Genomic DNA, 24,671 nt, shown 5'->3' with positions numbered 1-24,671 from the left:
CACCGCCTCGAATTGCGTTGTTATAGAAACTCTTGTTACCGCCCTTTTTACTCCCAGCAAGCTGTGCGACGCGCCGGGCCTCCTCGCCTTTGTGCCATCCGGGTCTCTCGCGCGAGCGATTTAGTCTGAGGCGAAGCTTCGGAGCGGCCGGTACTGTTGAAAGCGACAAGTGGAGGTGCCGCTCTAGCGGCCGGGACTCTGAACTATGGCGGTAGGTACCGAATCTGAGTTTAACGCCAGGGATATTTTTCTACGACGTTCCAAGGAGTGGGTGAACGGCTCCCAGAGCCTTGTTCGTGTGTGTGTGTGGACAAAATGGCGCCGCGGCCTTCTTCTGCGCCCGCCATCATGGCTGCCTGCTGTAGGGAGGGGGAAGTAAGGCGGTGTTGATGGGGGTGGGGAGCCGCAGGGAGTGCCTTTTTTTTCCAGAACTTTCCTCCTCTCTTCTCCAATCCTACGTTCCTTTTGCCCCGCTGAACTTCCTCCATTTTCGCTTATTCACCCTGGCTAGTGATTTATACTAAGTTTTTTTAGGGCCTGAGAATTTGCAGTGGAGAAAGGGGCTGGGAAAGAGAAAGACGATCAGGAGTGGTCTCTGAAAAGTACTGGATCAAAAAGGCGGTGTCTGTTAAAGGATAATGTGGCAGAAGAGAGCAACTCGTAGCGATTTTTTTTTTTGTTACCTCAATGAGATGCTTCTAGTTGTATAATTTCAATTAGTGTTCGTCAGTGTAAGCCTTATTATTGTGTATTAACGAGCTAGGAAGGTATTGTTGAAAGGGAGTGAAAATTCAGCTTAAAAGGTTGTGGAACTACCAATTCTGACTGATGCGCGGTTTCCGAAGTGGCCCGTGATGTCATCAATTTGAAGTCCGAGAAGAATTATAGTTAAGTCTTGTCACTGACCTTGCTCCTTTAAATTTAAACCCTTCGTTGACCCAAGAGAAGCTGCCGTTCGTAAATTACCTATTCTGAACAATAAGCCTGCGTGTGTATAAGATGCCCAATTCTGACGGATCCACATTATTTTGTGCATACTTTATTTTTATTCCGTTAAAAGGAAAATGTAAAGATTTTGCATTCCTTTTTATTGAGTAAAAAATTATATCATTTTCGGTAATAATTATGACTCTTAAACGTAGTGATAATTTTAAAGTTTGCTCTTCCCGATAATTGGAATGCCTGGTATTAGGCAGATGATTTTCTTCCTCTCCCTACCCCTCCAATATCTAATTGATTGAGTTTAGACTCGTTGTTTTTACTTACTGTTTTCGTTTGTTTAGTGTTTTGGGCCTCGGTATACTTAAAGAGTAATACTATTTTTCTTGGGTTGCAGGGTTTTTTTGTGTGTTTTTTTGAGACGGAGTTTTGCTCTTGTCCAGGCTGGAGTGCAGTGGCGCGATCTTGGCTCACTGCAACATCCGCCTCCCGGGTTCAAGCGATTCTCCTGCCTCAGCCTCCCAAGTAGCTGGGGTTACAGGTGCCCATCACCACACCCGACTGATTTTTTTGTATTTTTAGTAGAGACGGGGTTTCACCATGTCGGACAGGCTGGTCTCGAACTCCTGACCTCAGATGATCCACCCGCCTCGGCCTCCCAAAGTGCTGGGATTACAGGCGTGAGCCACCGCGCCCGGCCGGGTTCCAGTATTTTAAAAAGTGAATTCAAACATGTACTTCTGCTGTGCCTTGTTCAATAAAAAGACAATCCCCTAGAGAAGTGGCCTAGTATTCAATCCAGTGCTTACCTCCTCCGCAGTGGAAAAAGATTTGTCTACTATGTTTCGAGCCGTTATTAGAGTTTGCAACAACACGTAAATGGTAAGAAACCAAAGTGGCTGCCTCGTAGAGCCAGTGCTGGAATAGAAGGCTGTTTTGCAGTTAACGTTTATGTGTACACATAGATTCGTACTAAATTAAAGCTTAGATAATTTCAGAGCAATTTTAATATTCAGTTGTTGGTGGGTTTTTTCCTGGATACCTGCATTATGCTACTATAAAATATCCTCAGGGAAATAAAAGTTTTCCATGGCCTCGGTGACCACCTGTCATTCCTATCTGTTTAGTGTTAAGACAGTTTTTGTTGTTGCTCCGTAGTCTGTTTTACAGATGAAAATGGTTGATGTAAGTTTAGGTTAGCCTGTGTCACAGCGAGTTTTCTCTGTTGCCTAGCTTTGTGATGTTAAGCATAAAGTTAAAGTTAGATAAACCGTTGCCTGAAAATTGCCTAACTTTTCCATGCAAAGGTTGCTTTTGATTCTAGTCTTGTTCTCTGCAAAAGTAAATGGGATTGCCAGTAGTTAAGGAATTCTGTCTCTGACAGAAAGTGTCATGCACTGAGAGAAGTGATAGCGGTGCTTGAAATTTTTGAGATCCCTTCTGTTTACCAAGTGTAAGCTGTACAAACACTTAGCAAGTAGTAGATGAGTCTGAAATAGTCCTTAAGGAGAATGATGGAAAAAATCCAAGTGTCCGCTATTCACTTGAAAAATCAGAATCGTCCTTAATAACACAGCATCATTTATTAGTAATAAAGACAGTAAAGAGATGGAGATGCAGTATCATTTTAGCAAGTCAGCTAATGTTGCTGGATCTCATCTGTGAAACGACAAAGTTGAACTCTATTATTATAAGGGATGAAAACCTTTCGGCATAAAAATTTTGTGGTTCCAGAAGTCACCCACACTGGAGAAATAAGTACGTATACAATATGCTGGCATGAGAGCCTCCCTGGTAGTTACTTTCTTTTATTTCTTACTGTTCTTTTTATACCATTGTTAGAGGAATAACATGTAATTTATGTCTTTCACCTCATAATTGAACTGTAAAACCTTTCTTTTTTTAGTGTATTATTTTATTCCCTAAGTCTAGCATTGGTTTTGGCACATTTTTGACCCTCAGTAAATACTTGTTGAAGTAACCCGACCTCTCACAACTTCATTTGTTAAAATACAATACACCCATTCATTGTACTTGATATTTGGTATTCATTTTCTGGACTAATTTTCTTAAAGGTGGAAGTTCTCTAATGTGATTCCTTCTGCTGAAGACTATCGATTCCCTATTTATTCAATCCAGATTCCTTCTGATGTTGTGAAAAGTCCATAAACTGTTTCTGTAAAGGGCTGGATGGTAAATATTTTTGGCTTTGTGGGCCATGTGCAGTCTCTATCACATTCTTTCCCAGGCTGGAGGGGCAGTAGTGCAATCTTAGCTCACTTCAACCTCTGCTTCCTGGGTTCAAGCCATTTTCCTGTCTCAACCGCTTAAGTAGCTGGTATTACAGGCACACCCCACCAAACCAGCTAATTTTTGTGTTTTTAGTAGAAGCGGGGTTTTACCATGTTGGCTAGGCTGGTCTCAAACTCATGACCTCAGGTTATCCGCCCACCTCAACCTCCCAAAATGCTAGGATTACAGGCATGAGCCACAGCACTGGCCTTTTAAGTGTCTTTAGTTTTAACAGTTCACTCTTTACAGTGCTATTTACTGAAGTTATTAAATATGCCTAAACTACTTTTAAAAAAAATGTAAAAACCATTCCTAGCTCAAGGCCATACAGAAACAGGATGAGGACCATAGCTTGCCAACCCTTCCTAAGTAATCAATTCCCCAGGTGTATCAATTATTTTATTTTCATATTATCTTCTCTGGTCAGATAGCCAACCATTGTCTACCTTCCGCATTAGTTGAAACTTGTAAAATTTATATTGTGATAATTAATTACAAAATGCTTTAAAGCAGAAACAACTTAATGTTTTCATAGCCCAGAGCACATGTGAGGAGAGGCAGACCATATTTTGCAGCAGCACTGTGCCAAGGGGCTGTTTTCATTAGAGGGTTATGACATTAAGATGAGGTTCTCACTTTGGTAAGTTAATTTTCTGTTTATTATTTTATAATATTTTTAAGGCATTCTGTTTTAAGATTTTATGGTCTTGAGTATCTTTAAGCTTTAACAACTCACTTTTGATGTTTGATGTGTATGCTAATTTAAAAGTATTGGTAAAGTCAGTTAAATGCATTCACACATCTAAAAAGGACTGTATTTTCTCTGCTTGAATGCTTATTGGAAATACTTAGAGCCCTTATTCCTCCCTCACTCCACCCCATGTTTTAAAAGTTATAAAAATAATCGTTAGAAAACTAAAGCTACATCAGTCTAAATATGTAGGTCTCGCTTAAGTATCAGGTTCGTCATTTCAAGTCATTCAGGCTTGCTAGTGTACAAAGCATATTTAGCTATTTGGAAAGCAGGCATTCTGATTTATTGATGGGGGGGACTGGGACTATCTTCCCTTCCTTTGTCCCTCTTTTAAGAAATTGAAAACATTTAAAATGTAATTAAGAACTTTAATCATTTGTTTTTAAACTTTTAGGCTAGTGATACAGAACGAGATGGACTAGCCCCAGAAAAGACATCACCAGATAGAGATAAGAAAAAAGAGCAGTCAGATGTATCTGTTTCTCCTAGAGCTTCAAAACATCATTATTCAAGATCACGATCAAGGTCAAGAGAAAGAAAACGAAAGTCAGGTATGAATTCTTAGAGGTCGTATATGAGCATTTGTATAAGATATGTAGACCTGTTGTATAAGAAGACATACGTTTAGTTTGTTGGCCGGGCGTAGTGACTCAAGCCTGTAATCCCAGCACTTTGGGAGGCCAAGGCAGGCAGATCACCTGAGGCCGGGAGCAAAAATACAAAAATTGACACAATCTCAGCCCAATGCAACCTCCATCTCTTGGGTTCAAGCAATTCTCCGGCCTCAGCCTCCTGAGTAGCTGGGATTACAGGCATGCGCCACCAAGCCCAGCTAATTTTTGTATTTTTAGTAGAGACAGGGTTTTGCCATGTTGGAACATATCAAATATAATTCAACCTGTTTATTTTCTTTCGTTTTTATTTTTATTTTTTTGGAGACGGAGTCTCGCTCAGTCGCCTAGGCTGGAGTGCAGTGGCGGGATCTCGGCTCACTACAAGCTCCACCTCCCGGGTTCATGCCATTCTCCTGCCTCAGCCTCCCAAGTAACTGGGACTACAGGCGCCCGCCACCGCGCCCGGCTAATTTTTTTATTTTTGGTAGAGATGGGGTTTCACCGTGTTAGCCAGGATGGTCTCAATTTCCTGACCTCGTGATCCGCCCGCCTCGACCTCCCAAAGTGCTGGGATTACAGACGGGAGCCACCGTGCCTGGCCTCGTTTTTATTTTTCTTAATGGCTTACCTCTCTCTACTAAACCCCCTTATGAATTTGCTATAGACTAGGAAACTAGATGGGCTGGTCAGAATGTATGTAAAATACTAAAAGTCTATGACTGTTTAAAAGATGGATCTAAGCTGCTTTATATCCTGGTTTGCTCAGATTTCTTGATTTGTTTCACATATGTATTGTATTAATGTAGAATAATCCCACCTGTGCCATAAAAAAATTAGTCATTGGAAGAAGACTAATGAGAGTCATTTCTCTCCAGTGTTGAGTTTTTTGAGATGAGATGTTTCTCCAACTTTGTTTATGGTGAATATTTTTGTGTGTATTCACAGATAATGAAGGAAGAAAACACAGGAGCCGGAGCAGAAGCAAAGAGGTAATTAACACTTTGTAGTGAATAGGTACTTTAAAATACTTATAAAGTGTCTGGTAGAAAGATTTGTATGAATATAAGACATTTGTCAAGGTAAGTACCAAACTTGAAATTTAAAAGGTTTATTGGGTTATAAAATAAGCATGACTTTTATTCATCATTTTTGAAGAAGATGTTTATGTGAAAAGTACCTTCAAAACCTTAATTTTATTATATTGTGAAAATACTCACAATAAAAATTTCATATGAAGAATATGATTGGTTTTTTTAGGCCTGTCACACAGAGCTTCCATTAATTCGAGGTCCCGAGTCTCCTGGTGCCTGAGAGTTGCTCAGGATTTTTAAACAGCAATCATCTTTACATAGCAATACCCTAGATATCTGTGGACTGCTTTTTCTTTATGAATGATAAGAGGAGTTTTTTCTTTTGCAAACTAGTTCAGTTTCCCTAATAGTATTGAATTTTGAAATAAAGGTTTGAGTGAGGGACAGCTGAAAAGGTGGCGGTGACACCAAAACTTGAGGAAAATGAAAGGCAACAGCTCTATTGCAGAGGAGTTACTTGTTCACCCACCTGAGAAGACAGGAATGAGCCAATAAGGAAGAGTAGAAGTATTAGCCAGAAAGGAAGAAGAGTTGTGGGGGCTGGGCAAGGGACTCCTAAAACAAGTGTGGGCAGGGACTTCACCTCTTCCCCTAATGGAAGCTCTGTTAAATTTTTAATTTAGGAGAGTTTTTGTGAAAATGACTATTTTGTTTAGCTCACATGATAACATTTCTATAATAAATCATACTCAGCGTGCTAATGCGCGAAGAGACTGAACTGAAGACGCTGCAGACTCAGATAGCAAAATAATAAGCCTACTTCATGATAAGGTAACTATTAGTCATTCAAACTCCTATTTCCCTTAAATATATCTTAAATCAGTTAAGGGTTTTAATGTTTTTTTTTTTTTTTTTAAATTAATAGTAATGTTATGTTTGAAAAACTGGTTTGAAATAAACTTTAAAACCTTTAGAAGTTTAACCACTTAAGACTTTTCCAGTCTGCCTCTTTATAGCAAAACCAAGAAAAATTTCTTTTCTAAGCTCATATAGAGAACTGGCAATGAAACTAAAATTTAGTTGTGTCTCCAGGTCTCTTATTTTTCTACAAATAATAAATTATATACTATGATCATTTTCAGCTGTATCATCATGCATGTTCCAAAATGATTGGCCAAGTTTTATTTTTAAGAAACATTAATCGTGAGTGGAAAGAAACATGCTATGGCCTTTTGGGAAACAGTAGTGTCTTATTACGGTGGAAGAGTGGTATCCTGGGCATCAGAAAAACATGGGATATAGATAGGTTCAGCTCATCCATGTAGCTTTGTAACTTTAGATCTTAGTTATACATAAAATAAAGGGATTAAATTAGAGGGTATGAGTTTCCTTCCAGATTTAAAATTTAGTGATTCAGAGATGTCTAGGATTTTAAGCTTTAGCTACCAGATGAATTTCACAGATCTTCCTGTAGGGAACTGTAGTATGTAGCACTTCTACTTTGGTATTTGGTAGGATGAGACTTGATTATGCAGTTAATTTTAGCTGAGTCTCTGAATGCACATGTGAAGGCCTTGGTCTTTTTAAAGTATGGGGGCAGTATGTATTGTGTAGTGGCACGTGGATTAATTGTTATACGTAGTTTGGTTTCTTTAAAATTAAAACATACAGTTGCCATTTCTACCCTAGGTACATGAAATGTAATACTCCTCCAAGCCTATTGGGATACTGCAAGATGAAAAGTGATTCCTTCACAGTTTAGACATTGGGAGGAAAATCAAGAGCTGTCTTTTAGAGGATGTAGCGGGCAGTATAACTATAAAAGGGACACTGCATCTCTGTGTAAAATAATTTGAAATTATAGAAAATAATTAGTACTTAGTAATAATTATACTAATTGAAATGCGTTTCTGGTGCACTTTTTGTGTCATTATCTCCATTACTTAATATTATGTACTCTGGATTTAGAAGTTGATGTATATACGTGGTCTGTATTCTTTTAGATAAACATAAGGGAATCCTCTTTTGTCTGGCATAATGACTTTTCAATATTTCAACTTTAAAAATCATTGTTTCTATTGTAGTATTGAAAATATTTTGGGGAGGAACTACATTTTGGGTGTTTATAGTAAAAAAAATTAGTAATTACATCTGCAACATTTGGGTGATGTGAAACTAGATCATTTTTTTTATTTGCCACACACTCCTAAGGTTACTAATGTTGCATCACAACATTTTTTGTCTGCTGATACCCATACTAACTCTCTTTGTTGCACTATTTTCCTGAAAGAACCAACTTCTTCTTAAAACAGGCAAGAAGACATGAATCCAAAGATAAATCCTCTAAGAAACACAAGTCTGAGGAACATAATGACAAAGAACATTCTTCTGATAAAGGAAGAGAGCGACTAAATTCATCTGAAAATGGTGAGGACAGGCATAAACGCAAAGAAAGAAAGTCATCAAGAGGCAGAAGTCACTCAAGATCTAGGTCTCGTGAAAGGTAAATCATTTTGTATTATAATTTAGCATCTTCTAACAAGATTTGAGTTACGTAAAGTTTCTCATCAACCCAGCAACACCCAAAAAAAATTCGTAATTAGGGAGTTTTTCTTGTTCGTTTGTTTGGGTTTGTGGTGTTGTCGTCGTTGTTTTCCTTTGGGCTTTGGGCTTTGCTTTCTCATCATGCAAAAAATGGTTTCCAAAAATGGGGGATAAGGGATGACTAAATCTCAACTAAGTACCTAGATTTCTTTCTTTTTTTTTTTTAGACGGAGTCTCGCGGTATTGCCCAGGCTGAAGTGCAGTGGCGTGATCTCAGCTCACTGCAACCTCTGCCTCCTGGGTTCAAGCAATTCTCCTGTCTCAGCCTCCCAAGTAGCTGGGATTACAGGCATGTGCTACCATGCCTGGCTAGTTTTTGTATTTTTAGTAGAGATGAGGTTTCACCCTGCTGGCCAGGCTGGTCTCAAATTCCTGACCTCAGGTGATCCACCCACCTCAGCCTCCCAAAGGGCTGGGATTACAGGTGTGAGCCACCACACCCGGCCTAGATTTTCTTTTTTGAGATGGTCTCTGTGTTGCCCTAACTAGAGTGCAGTGGTATGCTTTCAGCACACTGCAGCCTCTTGGCCTCCAGGGCTCAAGTGATCCGACCTCAGCCTCCTGAGCAGCTGAGACCACAGACATGCGCCACCACAACCAGCTAATCTCTTCGTATTTTTTGTAGAGCCGGGTTTTGGCCATGTTGTGGAGGCTGTTCTCGAATTCTTGGGCTCAAGCAATGTGCCGGCCAGCCTTGGCCTCCTGAAGTGCTGGTATTTCAGGAGTGAGTCACTCTGTCCAGCTGAGATTTTTAACCACTTAATCTGTCTGGCACTGAAAAAATCATATTATTAAACTGTGTGGTTTAAGCCACTAAACAGTCCTTTTGCATCATTGATGTGATGTAGAAGGTGTTTGCTGCTAGACTGCAATCTAGATTTTTTTGACGTTGGAGTATAGATAAAAAGATTTTTGAGAAACTGGATCACAGCTCAAATTTGTGAATGGTTTTTGGTGGGGTATTTTTTGGAGAATGCTGTGGGGTGTGTGTGGTATCAGACTAAAATTTTCAGTAGATAAACTGAAGTATTAAGCTTTGTAACTACTGCGGGAAGAGTATTAAATGGAAGCTTAAATTTGGTAAGATGCATTGAACACTTTTGACATGTTAATAGCTTTACTATGTTTAGGACAAATTATCAAACAAAATGAAGGGTTCATTTTTAGTTTATTTCCTTTGAAAACGTCACATTTCTGTAAATAATATAGTGCAGTTACTTGCTTGTCTTAATTGTGTTACTACAGGTAACTAATTCATGATGGATATAAGTGAAACAGCACAACTCTTAAGTAATTACAAATTTGTGTACTTTAATTTCAGGCGCCATCGTAGTAGAAGCAGAGAGCGGAAGAAGTCTCGATCCAGGAGTAGGGAGCGGAAGAAATCTCGATCCAGAAGCAGAGAGAGGAAGAAATCAAGATCCAGAAGCAGGGAAAGGAAACGGCGGATCAGGTCTCGTTCCCGCTCAAGATCAAGACACAGGCATAGGACTAGAAGCAGGAGTAGGACAAGGAGTAGGAGTCGGTAGGTGACTATCATCCTGAATAAAATTTAATAGGACCCTCAGAGAGTCGATTTATCTTCTCTCAGTAAGAGAATATTAAAATTGTGGGTCACAATTTTATTTATAGATTATAGTAAAATTATTTTAGTCTTTACCTAACATATGAAGAACAGACCTAGCCACTTGAATAGCATTCACAAGTATTCTCGTGTGGTTGATAAATCTCTTGCGAAATGCAGGTATGAGTAGGCCTATTAAAACCCAGTTGTTGGCTAGATGTAGCAGTTTACACCTGTAATCCCAACGAGACGAGCAGATTTTTTGAGCCCAGGAGTTGAAGACCAGCCTGGGCAATATGGTGAAACCCCATCTCTACAAAAGATATGAAAATTAGCCTGGCGTGATGACACACACCTATTATCCCAGCTACTTGGGAGGCTGGGGTGGGATAATCGCTTGAGCCCAGAAGGCAGAGATTGCAATGAGCCAAGATGATGCTATTGCACTCCAGCCTGGGTGACAGGATTGAATCCTGTCTTAACAAAAGAAATTCGGTTGTGTTTAACACTGGATTCGTTGTATTTATTTTCACAAACAACTGAAATCTATTTTGTATACTTACACTTTGCTATATGCTAGAACTCTTTGCCTGTGTTAGCTCATCTAGTTCTCAGAAGAACCATGTTGAAAGGTAAGTCTATCATGCTTAAAGACATTTAAGAAATTTGCCCCAGAATTCCAAAACAATATCATTAAGTGCTAGAGCCAGGACCAGGTTTCAGATATATCTAAATGCAAATTTCATCCATGTGCTTAACCCACTGTATTGTGCAAACTACCTCAGATTTTGTTTGTAAATGAACACAATTTAGATTATCTTGATTGGTGGGAGGAGGCTTTGCTGAGATAGGAAGTGTACAATAAAGAGCACAGGAGGAAAACTAATTATAAATGTTCTTCAACGAATGCATTATTCTCTGCTTGTTTCATAAGACAGTAGTATACTATTTTGTTAATTGCAAGTTAGGTCAATGTATGAAAGATTGAAATACACATTTAAAAAGGGACCTGTGCTTAATACAGTAACTTGTTTTTATGATTTATCACTTGTTTGATCTTTATTAAATCAGTATGAATTTTTACTCTGGTTCTAGTTTGTAGTAGTTTACTAATTTGAACCTTACCAATTAAGAAATTTTTTTTTTAAGTGCTTTTTTGGTCACTGACGTCTAGTTTTTTTGTTTGTTTTGAGACGGAGTCTCACTCTTTCGCCCAGGCTGGAGTGCAGTGGCACAATCTTGGCTCACTACCACCTCTGCCTCCTGGGTTGAAGCGATTCTCCTGCCTCAGCCTCCCGGGTAACTGGGATTATAGGCACCCGCCATCATGCATGGCTAATTTTTGTGTTTTTGTGGAGACGGGGTTTCACCATATTGACCAGGCTGGTCGTGAACTCCTGACCTCAGGTGATCCGCCCGCCTCAGCCTCCCAAAGTTCTAGGATTATAGGCATGAGCCACTGCACCCAGCCAGACATCTAGTTTTTAGTGGTTAATAACTTTTTATTTTTGAAAAATATCTACAAATTCACTTAAGATGAAAATATGTAGGAATGATTCCTGTGGTGTACGTATTGACCTACACGAGCACAAAAAGACTAATGTATAAGGCTAGCTTTTGCAACATTGGATATACTTTGCAAAAGATTGGAAACAGCCAGATGCGGTGGGGCATGCTTGTAGACCTGTGTATTCTGGAGGCTAAGGCAGGAGGATCACCGGAGGCCAGGCTGGGCAGCGTGGTGAGACCCTATCTCTTAAAAAGGGATGACGGAGTTGGAAACAATTGTTTCCAGTGAGTTCAGCTGTAACAGAGAAGTTTAAATTTTTTGCATCTCAAAATGTAAATATTTTTGTATTGTTGCAATTTTTGTTGAACTATGTAAATATAATTGATTTCTTATTAACAAAATATGACTCGGCCATAATTTGACATATGAAATATGATTTACTACAGAGATAGAAAGAAGCGAATTGAAAAGCCGAGAAGATTTAGCAGAAGTTTAAGCCGGACTCCAAGTCCACCTCCCTTCAGAGGCAGAAACACAGCAATGGATGCACAAGAAGCTTTAGCTAGAAGGTGTGTATATTTCTTAATTCATTTGTTCCTCTTCACCTTTAAATAAATGCTCAATTGTGTAGATAAGATGAATGCTTTCAGTAAGAGAATGATTTGCATACTTTAATAATATGGTGGCATATTTGTGATTTAGAACTATGTAAATAGTTTAATTCTCATCTTAAACATTTGCACAACTAAAAGATTGAGATGTCTACAACAATTTCTGTGTTTTTCTTCGTGATTTGACTGATTTCATTTTTCTCAAAGTTAGACTCCCAAGTATTTTCAGTTTGCATTTGAAACTTTTTTTTGAGTCTTAAATCTGGTTCAAGAACTATTATTTTCTCATCTAAGATGACTTTCCTTTACTTTTTGTTTTTCTCCCTCAAATAGACAAAATACCTGAAACAGTAAGTAAAATTTTGTCAATATTATTATTTTGAAGATGGCAAATAACAGATAATACATTATAAGCCAATTTCTTTGATCTTGTAAGTTTTATTCCTGATAACTATGGGAGATCATTGTGTTTTTGGTTGGTTGTTTTTTTTTTTTTTTTAATTTTCTGCTGTTTCGGCTGGGTGCAGTGGGTCACGCCTGTAATCCCAGCATTTTGGTAGGCCGAAGTGGGCGGATCACTTGAGGTCAGGAGTTGGGAGACCAGCCTGGCCAACATGGTGAAACCCCGTCTCTATTAAAAATACAAAAATTAACTGGGCATGGTGGCGGGTACCTGTAATCCCAGCTACTCTGGAGGCTGAGGCACAAGAATTGCTTGATCCCGTGAGGCAGAGGTTGCAGTGAGCCAAGATCACACCACTGCACTCCAGCCTGGGCAATAGAGCAAGACTCAGTCTCAAAAAAGACACACACACACACATTTTCTGCTGTTTCAAAGATGAGTAATGGTGCAACCACACACAGCGCGGCTATATATTGAAATCTGCAAAACTATTCAAAGAACTGCCTCATAGAGAGGCAAAATAAAATGAAATCCAAACACTTGTTTGCAGCATTTCCCGTATTTTGAGAAATAGACTTTGTAGATTTTGATTTTTTTTCTCTCTTTACATAATTAAGGTGTTTTGTTTTTTGAGACAGGGTCCTGCCCAGGCTGGAGTGCAGTGGCACATGATGACGGCTTACTGCATCCTTGAATTCCTGGGCCCGAGCAATCCTCCCACCTCAGCCTCTCAAGTAGCTGGGATCACAGGCATGCCTGGCTAATTTTTGTATTTTTTGTAGAGAAGACGGGGTCTCCCTATGTTGCCCAGGCTGGTAACACAATGTAACCTGATGTGCTGCCCTGGGAACCCAGCCTGACAGAAACTGCAGCTGAACAGCAGCAAAAGTGTGAGCTCACCCCTTCTTTCCATTCACCTTAGTGAATGGTATTAATTCCAAATCTTCAGTGGACATTTTAATGCAACCAGTTGTAGTCACTCATATCGTTTTTCTGAAACTAGTATCAGTAGATTAGGAAATAATTTATTATAAAATCGGATTTAATTTATACTGGATTGTAATTTCATTAACTCTGACAAATATTTTTTAAGCCCTTAAGTTATTTACTTGAATGCCGTAAGTCTAACCTGTTTGCGTTTTTGGATTTTTTTAAAGCGAAGCTGTTAATAGCATCTAACATTTCATTGACGTAGACTATTTGGTGATCTTTCAGATAAAGTTTTAAATGTAGTCCTTTAATTTCAGAATATCAGATTATTTACTAACTTGAAATGTGGAGAATTTTTTTGTTAGTAAGAAACTACCATGTATAGACCTTTTATATTGGTTTCTTTTTTGGTCTTAAATGTCGGGATTTAAAATTGTTTGGGAAATAGATTTCAGATCTGTGACCTACCTTTTAAATTTTATTTTTATTTTTTATTTTATAAATTTTTTTTTTTTTTTTTTTTTTTTTTTTTTTTTTTTTTTGAGACAGAGTCTCTCGTTATGTTGCCCAGACTGGAGTGCAATTGTGTGATCTCGGCTCACTGCAACTTCTGCCTTCTGGGTTCAAGCAATTCTGGTGCCTCAGCCTCCCAAGAAGCTGGGATTAGTGATGCGCATCACCACACCCAGCTAATTTTTTTGTTTTCTTTTTAATAAAGAAGGGTTTTGCCATGTTAGCCAAGCTGGTCTCAAACTGCTGGCCTCAAGCAATCCTCCCACCTTGGCCTCCCAAAGTGGTAGAATTACAGGCATGAGCCACCTTGCCCGGCCTGTGGCCTACATTTTAGTGTTAACTCCTATAGACTTTTATTCTCAAGGACAAAATCAAGCCTATGCTATGCCTTCCATGCATATGTGCTTATAGCTTGTTAAATTTTATGTAAATTTGAACAACTTTTTTTTTCCTTTTTTTTTGAGATGGAGTCTTGTTGCCCAGGCTGGAGTGTAGTGGTGTGATCTCAGCTCACTGCAACCTCTGCCTCAGCCCCCCGAGTACCTGAGATTACAGGCGCCCACCACCACGCCCTGCTAATTTTTTGTATTTTTAGTAGATGCAGAATTTCACCATGTTAACCAGGCTGGACTCGAACTCCTTACCTCAGGTGATCCACCCACCTCAGCCTCCCACACTGTTGGAATTACAGGCGAGAGGCACAGTGCCCGGCCAACTTAACAATTCTTAAAGCAAATCCAATTTACTACCCCTGCCTTATATTACCCATAGTGCCCCAGAACAAAAACAAGTTTCCTCAATCCCGTCCCCTTTATACCACATTACAGAGGGTACATTAGTGGCATTTGGCTTGATTGATAAATCAGGGAATCCTTATGAAGTAAAGAGTTTCTCTTTCAGGAATTCGTTGTGAAGATAATGTTACTTGTTATTTGCTATATTTGAGTAAACTTAACATATAGCTTGTTTAGTGTGCATACTCTCGTTAACGAATTTAATGAGTATGCACACTACTCATTTAATAGAGTGAATAGAATGAACAAGAATTCAGTTTTGGGCTGTGCACGGTGGCTCACGCCTGTAATCCCAGCATTTTGGGAGGTCGAGGCGGGCGGATCACAAGGTCAGGAGTTTGACACCAGGCTGACCAACGTTGGTGAAACCCCGTCTCTACTAAAAATACAAAAATTAGCTGGGCATGGTGGTGCGCGCCTGTCATCCCAGCTACACAAGAGGCTGAGGCAGGAGAATCGCTTGAAACCGGGAGGCAGAGGTTGCAGTGAGCCAAGATCGTGCCTTTGCACTCCAGCCTGGGCGACAGAGCGAGACTCTGTCTCAAAAAAAAAAAATTCATTTTGTTTTGGGCTGAATTTGTGTTTCACGTTACCACTTCCTTTGCAAATGATAAATCTCTTCAACTGCTAGAAGTAATTTCCTAATTTAGAGAAGTTTTCCTCCCATTTTATTAGATTACACAGAATGGCAAGATTTGCCTGACCTTTTAGTTTTGACTTTTTGATTTTTATTATTGAAGACTTCACTAAGGGCTGTTTAATATAAAAAATTATCTGAATGTCTTGATTGGCTGGCTTGTTCTCCCTCAAGAAACATTTAGATAATTCTGTAAATTTATTTACTACTTACCATGCTCTAAAATTTACTCAGCTTTCAATGTTACTTGCAAGATGTAATTTTTTTTCACTTGTTAATTGGAACTGCATATAAAAACTATGCCCATTTCTGACTAGTCAATTCAAAAATGTTTAAAATCACTGTTGTGTTCTTCAAACGTAACTTATACTATCTTAAGAATGATTGCTTTTTCTTCACATACGGGTTATCAGTAGCTGAGGGATGCTAAAAATTTAAAATTTTATGGAAATTGGCTTGTCTCTGCACATGCACATATAGGGAGATATATACATAATGGTTTTATATTGTGTTATTTTAAATTTATTGAAATTATTTTTGCAGGTTGGAAAGGGCAAAGAAATTACAAGAGCAGCGAGAAAAGGAAATGGTTGAAAAACAAAAACAACAAGAAATAGCTGCAGGTAATTTTGTTTGTTTTTTTTTTTTTAATTCTTTTTTAGTCATCTTGATTTGAGCTCTTTCAGGTTTTTTTTGTTTTTCAGACAGGGATTTGCTCTGTTATTCTGTGATCCTCCCACCTCAGCCTACCAAGTAGCTGGGACTACAGGCCCACATCACCATGCATGGCTAGTTGTTTTCTTAGTTACTTTTTGTAGAGAGGACCTTTCACTGTGTTGCCCAGACTATTGTTGATCTCGGGCTTAAGCAATCCTCCTGCCTCAGCCTCCCAAAGTGCTAGGATTGCAGACATGAGCCACTGCACGCAGCCTAAGTTTGACGTGCTTTCTGTAGAAAAATTGAAAAATATAGAAAATAATAGGAAGAAAATCACCTATGATTCCTACTTCCCATCAGTACGCTGTAAAAGTTTATTTTAGTGTTTTCTCACTTAAGTGTTTTGTAGCTTGTTTCTGATGTGGTCCATGTGGATAATTTTTGTTGATAAGTTGGTAATGAGTATTTTTGTTTATGTAACACTGTAGTCATCACAACAGATTTTGTTGTTGTTGACACGGAGTCTCGCTCCATCGCCTGAGGTGGAGTGCAGTGGCATGGTCTCGGCTTACTGCAGCCTCTGCCTTTTGGATTCAAGTGATTCTCCCGCCTCAGCCTCCCGTGTAGCTGGGACTACAGGTGCGCACCACCACGTCTGGCTAATTTTTGTATTTTTAGTAGAGACGGGTTTTAGTAGAGACCATGTTGGACCAGGATGGTGTCGATCTCTTGACCATGGTGATCGCCCGTCTCGGCCTCCCGAAGTGCTGGGATTACAGGCATGAGCCACCACACCCGGCCCCAGATATCTTTTACCATTTTGGAAATGCAATTTGTGCAAGAAAGTGAACTGATGTGAAATACGTATTTCTCTTTCAAGAAATCAAGTTTTTAGACATAACATGGTAGATTTTGAAAAGTATCAGGCCTGGCTCGGTGACTCACTCCTGTAATCCCAGCACTTAGGGAGGCCAAGGCAGGTGGTCAGGAGTTCAAGACCAGCCTGGCGAACGTGGCGAAACCCCGTCTTTACTAAAAATACAAAAATTAGCCAGGCGTGGTTGCATGCGCCTATAGTCCCAACTACTCAGGAGGCTCGAACTCAGGAGGTAGAGGTTGCAGTGAGCCAAGATCACACCACTGCACTCCAGCCTGGGTGACAGAGCGAGACCCTGTCTCGCAAAAAGCAAAGGAAAGAAAATTATGACGAAGAGCTTACTGTTGATTTGGCATGAAATTTAATCTGGAAGATGGTTTTTTGTTGTTGTTTACATTCCTGGTAAACAGTAGCGCTTATTTGAAACTCCAAAAGTTTACAAATAGTCATTTTGTTTTTAATACATCATTACAATCTTTCATAACTCTGGTTCCCATAATGTTGGTAAATTAGAACTTTTTAAGGTTATATTCTGGACTGACAAAAATAGGTAATCAGAGGTGTCTTTGTTTACAGAGGACTGCCTTAATCACAGTGGAAATACCGGGGCTTGGCCGGGCGCGGTGGCTCACGCCTGTAATCCCAGCACTTTGGGAGGCCGAGGCGGGCGGATCACAAGGTCAGGAGATCGAGACCATGGTGAAACCCCGTCTCTACTAAAAATAGAAAAAATTAGCCGGGCGCAGTGGCGGGCGCCTGTAGTCCCAGCTACTCGGGAGGCTGAGGCAGGAGAATGGCGTGAACCCGGGAGGCGGAGCTTGCAGTGAGCCGAGATTGCGCCACAGCACTCCAGCCTGGGCGACAGAGCGAGACTCCGTCTCAAAAAAAAAAAAAAAAAAAAAAAAAAAAAAAAAGAAATACCGGGGCTTTATTGAACAACTTGGCCTTAGCATAATACCTGCATACTGTTCTTTTTTTTTTTTTTTTTTTTGGAGATGGAGGCTCATACTGTCGCCCGTACTGGAGTGCAGTGGCATGATCTTAGCTCACTACAGCCTCCACCTCTGGGGCTCAAGTGATTCTCCTGCCTCAGCCTCCTGAGTACCTGGGAATGGTAGGCGCCTGCCACCACACCCAGCTAATTTTTTTGTAGTTTTTAGTAGAGATGGGGTTTCACTATGTTGACCAGGCTGATCTCAAACTCCTGACCTTGTGATCCGCCTGTCTTGGCCTCCTAAAGTGCTGGGATTACAGGTGTGAGCCACTGTGCCCAGCCTTACCTGCATACTGTTTTTCAGGTATTTGATGTGAGCATCAAACAAAATGTCCGTGAGAAGATTTCATAAATTTAAAAAAATACAAGGTTTTATTTTTTTGTGATCATACCTTAAAGACACTAGTTCATTTCCACCGAAATCATACCTTCTTACTATTTGCAGAATTCTCTGTCCTCAAAGTAAATAAATGGGTTTTTGTTTTGTTTTGATAACAGAGTTTCACTCTTGTTGCCCAGGCTGGAGTGCAATGGTGCAATCTTGACTCACCACAGCCTCCGCCTTTTGGATTCAAGTGATTCTCCTGCCTCGTCCTCCCGAGTAGCTGGGATAATGGGCATGTACCACCACGCCCAGCTAATTTTGTATTTTTGGTAGAAACGGGGTTTCTCCATGTTGGTCAGGCTGGTTTCGAACTCTCAACTTCAGGTAATCCGCCCACATTGGCCTCCCAAAGTGCTGGGATTACAGGCGTGAGCCAATGGTTTTTAATGTATATCAAGGGTTTATGCAGAAATATGTCCATTGATAACCACAGTAAGTGTTTGCTAAAAACTTACTTGTGAGCTAATACACAGTCATTTCCTTGTATTTTGTGAAAATCTTGCCTTTTTGCACATTCATAGTGTTTTATAAATAGTTTGTTAATGTAATTTGGAGGTTTATGTTTTAAAAACCACTTTTATATCTTCAAGCAGCTGCAGCTACCGGAGGTTCTGTTCTCAATGTTGCTGCCCTGTTGGCATCAGGAACACAAGTAACACCTCAGATAGCCATGGCAGCTCAGATGGCAGCCCTGCAAGCTAAAGCTTTGGCAGAGACAGGAATAGCTGTTCCTAGCTACTATAACCCAGCAGCTGTGAATCCAATGAAATTTGCTGAACAAGAGAAAAAAAGGAAAATGCTTTGGCAGGGCAAGAAAGAAGGGGTAAGTTCTCTTATTCTGCTCTTCTATCATTTATTCCTAATTAGTAATTGCTTAGAAAAACAAATTTGGGCCGGGCGCGGTGGCTCAAGCCTGTAATCCCAGCACTTTGGGAGGCCGAGGCGGGTGGATCACGAGGTCAGGAGATTGAGACCATCCTGGCTAACATGGTGAAACCCCGTCTCTACTAAAAATACAAAAAACTAGCCGGGTGTGGTGGTGGGCGCCTGTAGTCCCAGCTACTCGGAGGCTGAGGCAGGAGAATGGCGTAAACCCGGGAGGCGGAGCTTGCAGCAAGCGGAGATCGCGCCACTGCACTCCAGCCTGGGTGACACAGTGAGACTCCGTCTCAAAAAAAAAAAAAAAGAAAGAAAAAGAAAAACAAATTTGGATTGAAAAAGATTACTTTGGGCTTACCTTTCTAAGAACCTGGGATGGCCAGACGCAGGTGGCTTATGCCTATAATCCGAGTACTTTGGGACACTGAGGCAAGGGAATCACTTGAGATAAGGAGTCCAAGACCAGCCTGGTCAACATGGCAAAACCCTGTCAGTACTGAAAAGAAAATTTAAAAATTAGCTGGGTGTGGTGGTAGGCTGAGGCAAGAGAATCACTTGAGCCTGTTATGCACCGGCTACAGTGAGCCAAGATCATGCCACTTAGCCAGGCGTAGTGGTGTGCACCTGTAATCCCAGCTACTTGGGAGGCTGAGACAGGAGAATTGCTTGATCCTGGGAGGAGGAGGTTGTAGTGAGTGAGTTTCCAGTGAAACTCCATCTCAAAAAAATAAAAATAAAAAAATAATGCCACTGCAACCTCAGCCTCGGGGACAGAGTTGAGACCCTGTCTCAAAAAACAAAAAGCTAGGATAGTCTTATTTGCCAGTTGTTAATACTAAAATAAAACATAATTGATTGAAGTCAAGCTTTCAAAGAAAACTAATATTACGTAGTATTAAGGAAAAGAGACTACTTGGTTTAGGATTTTTCATAGATTATGAGGTACTGGTTTTTGTTTTTTGTTTTTTAAACATTATTTGCAATGACGTGACATTAATTGCAGATGGCATATGCAGTTGCAAAAATTGCATGTTAAAAAAGGCCTATGACAGGAAAAGAATCCATTTTTTTTGTTTTTGAGACAGGGTCTCGCTCTTGTCGCCCAGGCTGGAGTGCAGTGGCATGATCTCGACTCACTGCAACCTCTGCCTCCCGGGTTCAAGCAATTCTCCTGCCTCAGACTCCTGAGACCCTCCTGGGTCTACCGGTGCCCACCACCACGCCAGGCTACCTTTTTGTGTTTTTAGTAGAGATGGAGTTTCACCATGTTAGCCAGGCTGGTCTCAACCCCCTGACCTCAGGTGATTTGCCCGCCTCGGCCTCCCAAACTGCTGGGATTACAGGAGTAATAACCAACCTCTTGCTTATATTTCTTTGCTTTGTGGTTTCTTTTTTTTTTTTTTTTTTTTTTTTTGAGACGGAGTCTGGCTCTGTAGCCTGGGCTGGGGTGCAGTGGCCGGATCTCAGCTCACTGCAAGCTCCGCCTCCCGGGTTCACGCCATTCTCCTGCCTCAGCCTCCGGAGTAGCTGGGACTACAGGCGCCCACCACCTCGCCCAGCTAGTTTTTTTTTGTATTTTTAGTAGAGACGGGGTTTCACCGTGTTAGCCAGGATGGTCTCGATCTCCTGACCTCGTGATCCGCCCGACTCGGCCTCCCAAAGTGCTGGGATTACAGGCTTGAGCCACCGCGCCCGGCCCGCTTTGTGGTTTCTTAAGTCTTGAAATAATTAAACTTACATTGATTGAATGCCATCCATGCTGTTTGTTTTTTTCATTGAGACATTGTTGAGATATTTCATGTCCTAAAAAATATATTTAAATTTTACATGTTTTAAAGTTTAATGTTTCTTAACAGGACAAATCCCAATCTGCTGAAATATGGGAAAAATTGAATTTTGGAAACAAGGACCAAAATGTCAAATTTAGGAAGTTGATGGGTATTAAGGTGAGTTTCAAATGTGCCAGGGAATCTTTGCAGTAGCTGTTAGCCGTCCTGCACTAATCTTCCCTCATTTTCTTAGTTCTGATCTTGGCTCAGGTGTCAGTGTTTGAGTTCTTTCCCACCACCTTTTGTAAAACAACAAGCAATCCCATTCTGAAACATTTCTATCTCCCCTACCCACTGTCCTCCCTACACACACACTTAGTGAGAGAGACGCAGTCTTGCTCTGCTTGCTCTGTCGCTCGGGCTGGAGTACAGTGGTGCAGTCATACCTCGCTGCAGCCTCAAACTTCGGGGCTCAAGCAGTCCTTCCACCTCGGCCTCTCAAAGCCCTGGATCACAGTTCTGAGCCATTGCGCCCACCCTCCATCCCCGTTTTCTATGTTGCTTTCCTCTGTGGCATTTATACCCTGACTTCTTCTACATACTGTTTTTTCCAACCTACTAAACCGAAGTTAACTTTGGTACACCCTGCTATATTCCAGACCTAGAAAGAATATTGCTTTGTACTATGGAGGTGTTTAATAATGAATGGAAATTAAGTCATCGAGATCAAATACACATCCCAAAAGTACATTTTTTTTTGTTTTGGTTTTGTTTTGTTTTGTTAGTAGAGACGGGGGTTTCACCATGTTGGCCAGGCTAGTCTCGAACTCCTGACCTTAGGTGATCCACCCATCTCAGCCTCCCGAAGTCCTGGGATTACAGGCATGAGCCACACTGTGCCCAGCCAAAAGTATGATTTAATAATAGTGTCAGCCTAGCTCACACCTGTAATCCCAACGCTTTGGGAGGCTGAGGGGGGCGGATCCCTGAGGTCAGGAGTTCGAGACCAGCCTGACCAATATTGTGAAACCCCATCTCTACTAACAATACAAAAATTGGGACTGGGCGTGGTGGCTCACGCCTGTAATCCCAGCACACTGGGAAGCCAAGGTGGGCGGATCATGAGGTCAGGAATTCGAAACCAGCCTGACTAACGTGGTGAAACCCCGTCTCTACTCAAAATACAAAAATTAGCTGGGCGTGGTGGTGTGCACCTGGAATCCCAGCTATTTGGGAGGCTGAGGCATAAGAATTGCTTAATCCCGGGAGGCAGAGGTTGCAGTGAGCCAAGAATGGCACCACTGCACTCCAGACTGTGCAAAAAAATAAATAAAAAATAGTGTCAAGTGAGAGAATATTCATCTCCATCTGAATTCATTGTAATGTTTTATGTCTGATCTTTAGAGTGAAGATGAAGCTGGGTGTAGCTCAGTTGATGAAGAAAGTTACAAGACTCTGAAGCAACAGGAAGAAGTATTTCGAAATTTAGATGCTCAGTATGAAATGGCAAGATCACAGACCCACACACAAAGAGGAATGGGTTTGGGTTTCACATCTTCAATGCGAGGAATGGATGCAGTTTGAAAATGATGACACTTGTAAAGTTTGGGACTTACAGACTTCTTGTTCTGATGTCAGGTCCTTGTTCACCAAACAGCTAGCATTCTAGCTTGCATGGGTGTTGCATTGACTTTAATTTATTGAAAAATACAAATTTTTGTAAATATCAGATCAGTGATACTGGTGTTAGTGTTGTAATCAGGTTAAACCCACTTCCATTAAACTTGACAGGACTATAGAAGGACAATATTTTTTAGTTCATGAATTCTACTTTTCAAATATATAAAAGCTGCAGGTGGGGATAAAATCTCATACATGGATTTTTTCGTGTCCGCTGTCTTGTGTACTTTTGTACTTAACCTTGTACAGTTATTTTCATCTCTTGAAACATGAAAGAAATGTTATGTAGATGTTCTTTAGAAGATCTGGCCATTTGGTACATAATCCAGCACAGATAAGCTGGGTGGTGATGATAATAAAAATGGTTTTCTCAAAACTGGTGTTAATTTAAGTTACCTGGGATGTTTCTTTGAATTTGTTTTGTGGTTTCTGTAGCATTTGGCAATTGCTGTTAGAAAACACTAGCTAGAAATCACCCCCACCCCAGCCTTTTTTAAGGCCAGTTAACTATACTACAGGCAATACCATGGTGAGCAAAAATGTAAAAGGTGGGAGGAGAAAACTTATTAAAATAGTATGTTTTCCTATTATAAGGGACAGACTTGGTATTCAGTATTTGTCAAATATTACATGTGTTATTCAGGAAATAGATTAATGCATTAAAGGGATGTAAGCACTTTTATTTTAATAAAGTGCCTTATGACAAGTTCTTTGTATGCTTTTTGCTCATTATCCCTTTGGAGTCTTCTCCAGCATAGACTATAAAATACTAAAATATGGCCGGGCGCGGTGGCTCAAGCCTGTAATCCCAGCACTTAGGGAGGCCGAGACGGGCGGATCACGAGGTCAGGAGATCGAGACCATCCTGGCTAACACGGTGAAACCCCGTCTCTACTAAAAATACAAAAAACTAGCCGGGCGAGGTGGTGGGCGCCTGTAGTCCCAGCTACTCCGGAGGCTGAGGCAGGAGAATGGCGTGAACCCGGGAGGCGGAGCTTGCAGTGAGCTGAGATCTGGCCACTGCACTCCAGCCCGGGCTACAGAGCAAGACTCCGTCTCAAAAAAAAAAAAAAAATACTAAAATATTAGAAAAATTTTTTTCATTTTTGTTTTTGAGACAGGGTCTCGCTCTGTTGCCTAGGCTGGGTGCAATGGCACAATCTCGGCTCACTGCAGCCTCTGCCTCCCAGGTTCAAGCAATTCTTCCACCTCCGCCTCCCAAGTAACTGGGATTACAGGCCCACCACCACACCTAGCTAATTTTTATATTTTTAGTAGAGATGGTATTTTACCATGTTGGCCAGGCTGGTCCCGAACACCTGACCTCAGGTGATCCACCCTCAGCCTCCCAAAGTGCTGGGATTACAGGCGTGAGCCTCTGCACCCGGCCTAGAAAAGGTTTTGTTACTAGATTGAGCATAAACCTGAAACTAAGGGATAGAGGAGCCCTGCAAAACCAAGTTCATTTACTTCGTTACAACAAAGTAATAAGGTTTGGCTTTCCTTTGGAAAACATCACAGTATGAGAGCACATTACAATCAGGGAAGACTATAGGAATAAGATTGACAGCCTTATTTTAAAAGTTGGAATTAAGTCCTGCCAACTTGCCCATTAGGTATATTTTTCTTATACCTGAAAATCAAGTGATGGGGTGTTTTCTTTATGCTTTCTGTCCTAGGCTGGAGTGCAGTGCAGTAGGCTCCCCGGGGCTCAAGCAGTCCTCCCACCTCAGCCTCTTGAGTAGCTGGGACCACAGGTGCTCACCAACACACCTAGCTTGTTTTTAATTTTTTGTAAAGACAAGGTCTTGTTATGTTGCCCAGGTTGGTCTTGAATTCCTGGCCTCAAGCAGTCCTCCCACTTCAGGGCTCCCAAAGTGATGGGGTTACAGGTGTGATCCACTTCACCCAGCCAGATTATAAGATTTTAAATATATTTTAATAAACCTTTCGTTTTCCCAGAGCACAGTAATTCTATGGGAAAATGGCTTTTCACCGTGTTTCAGCGACAAATCTAAGCCTTCTAAGGAAACAACACTATGGATCCTTCATTTTGTGATCATCACATTTTTCAATTAAGGTCTGCCTTTTCAAATCAGTATTATTAAAAATGTTCATGACCTTGTAAGGCAGTGTGGACACAAAAGCTTCCTGTGTGTCTACAGTTATTTTAGGAGCTGACCATACATAATGAGTGTTACAGCCTGTCCTTTGCTCATCTATAACAGCACTGT

The 24,671-nt window shown here is 40.7% G+C and overlaps 1 protein-coding gene across 4 annotated transcripts; it reads left to right on the top strand.

Annotated features, from left to right (window-relative positions):
- Nucleotides 1-57: 57 nt before the first annotated feature.
- RSRC2 (arginine and serine rich coiled-coil 2) lies at nt 58-22,813 on the top strand. 4 transcript variants are annotated; one of them, XM_037995753.2, is made up of 11 exons: nt 60-211; nt 4,380-4,536; nt 5,545-5,588; nt 6,384-6,461; nt 7,921-8,133; nt 9,556-9,759; nt 11,755-11,877; nt 15,740-15,819; nt 18,703-18,932; nt 20,845-20,934; nt 22,162-22,813. In XM_037995753.2, the coding sequence occupies exons 4-11, from the start codon at nt 6,454-6,456 to the stop codon at nt 22,339-22,341; spliced, it is 1,128 nt and encodes a 375-aa protein (XP_037851681.1). In that variant the 5' UTR covers nt 60-211; nt 4,380-4,536; nt 5,545-5,588; nt 6,384-6,453; the 3' UTR covers nt 22,342-22,813. The 4 variants fall into 4 exon arrangements, with proteins under 4 accessions (XP_037851672.1, XP_037851669.1, XP_037851681.1 ...); XM_037995749.2 differs by having other exon boundaries at nt 89-211; nt 18,700-18,932; XM_037995744.2 differs by lacking the exon at nt 6,384-6,461 and having other exon boundaries at nt 58-211; nt 7,943-8,133.
- The last annotated feature ends 1,858 nt before the right edge of the window (nt 22,814-24,671 follow it).

This window comes from Chlorocebus sabaeus, chromosome 11 (assembly GCF_047675955.1).
Source record: "Chlorocebus sabaeus isolate Y175 chromosome 11, mChlSab1.0.hap1, whole genome shotgun sequence".
NCBI lineage: Eukaryota > Metazoa > Chordata > Mammalia > Primates > Cercopithecidae > Chlorocebus > Chlorocebus sabaeus.
This window is presented reverse-complemented; position numbering and strand designations above follow the sequence as displayed.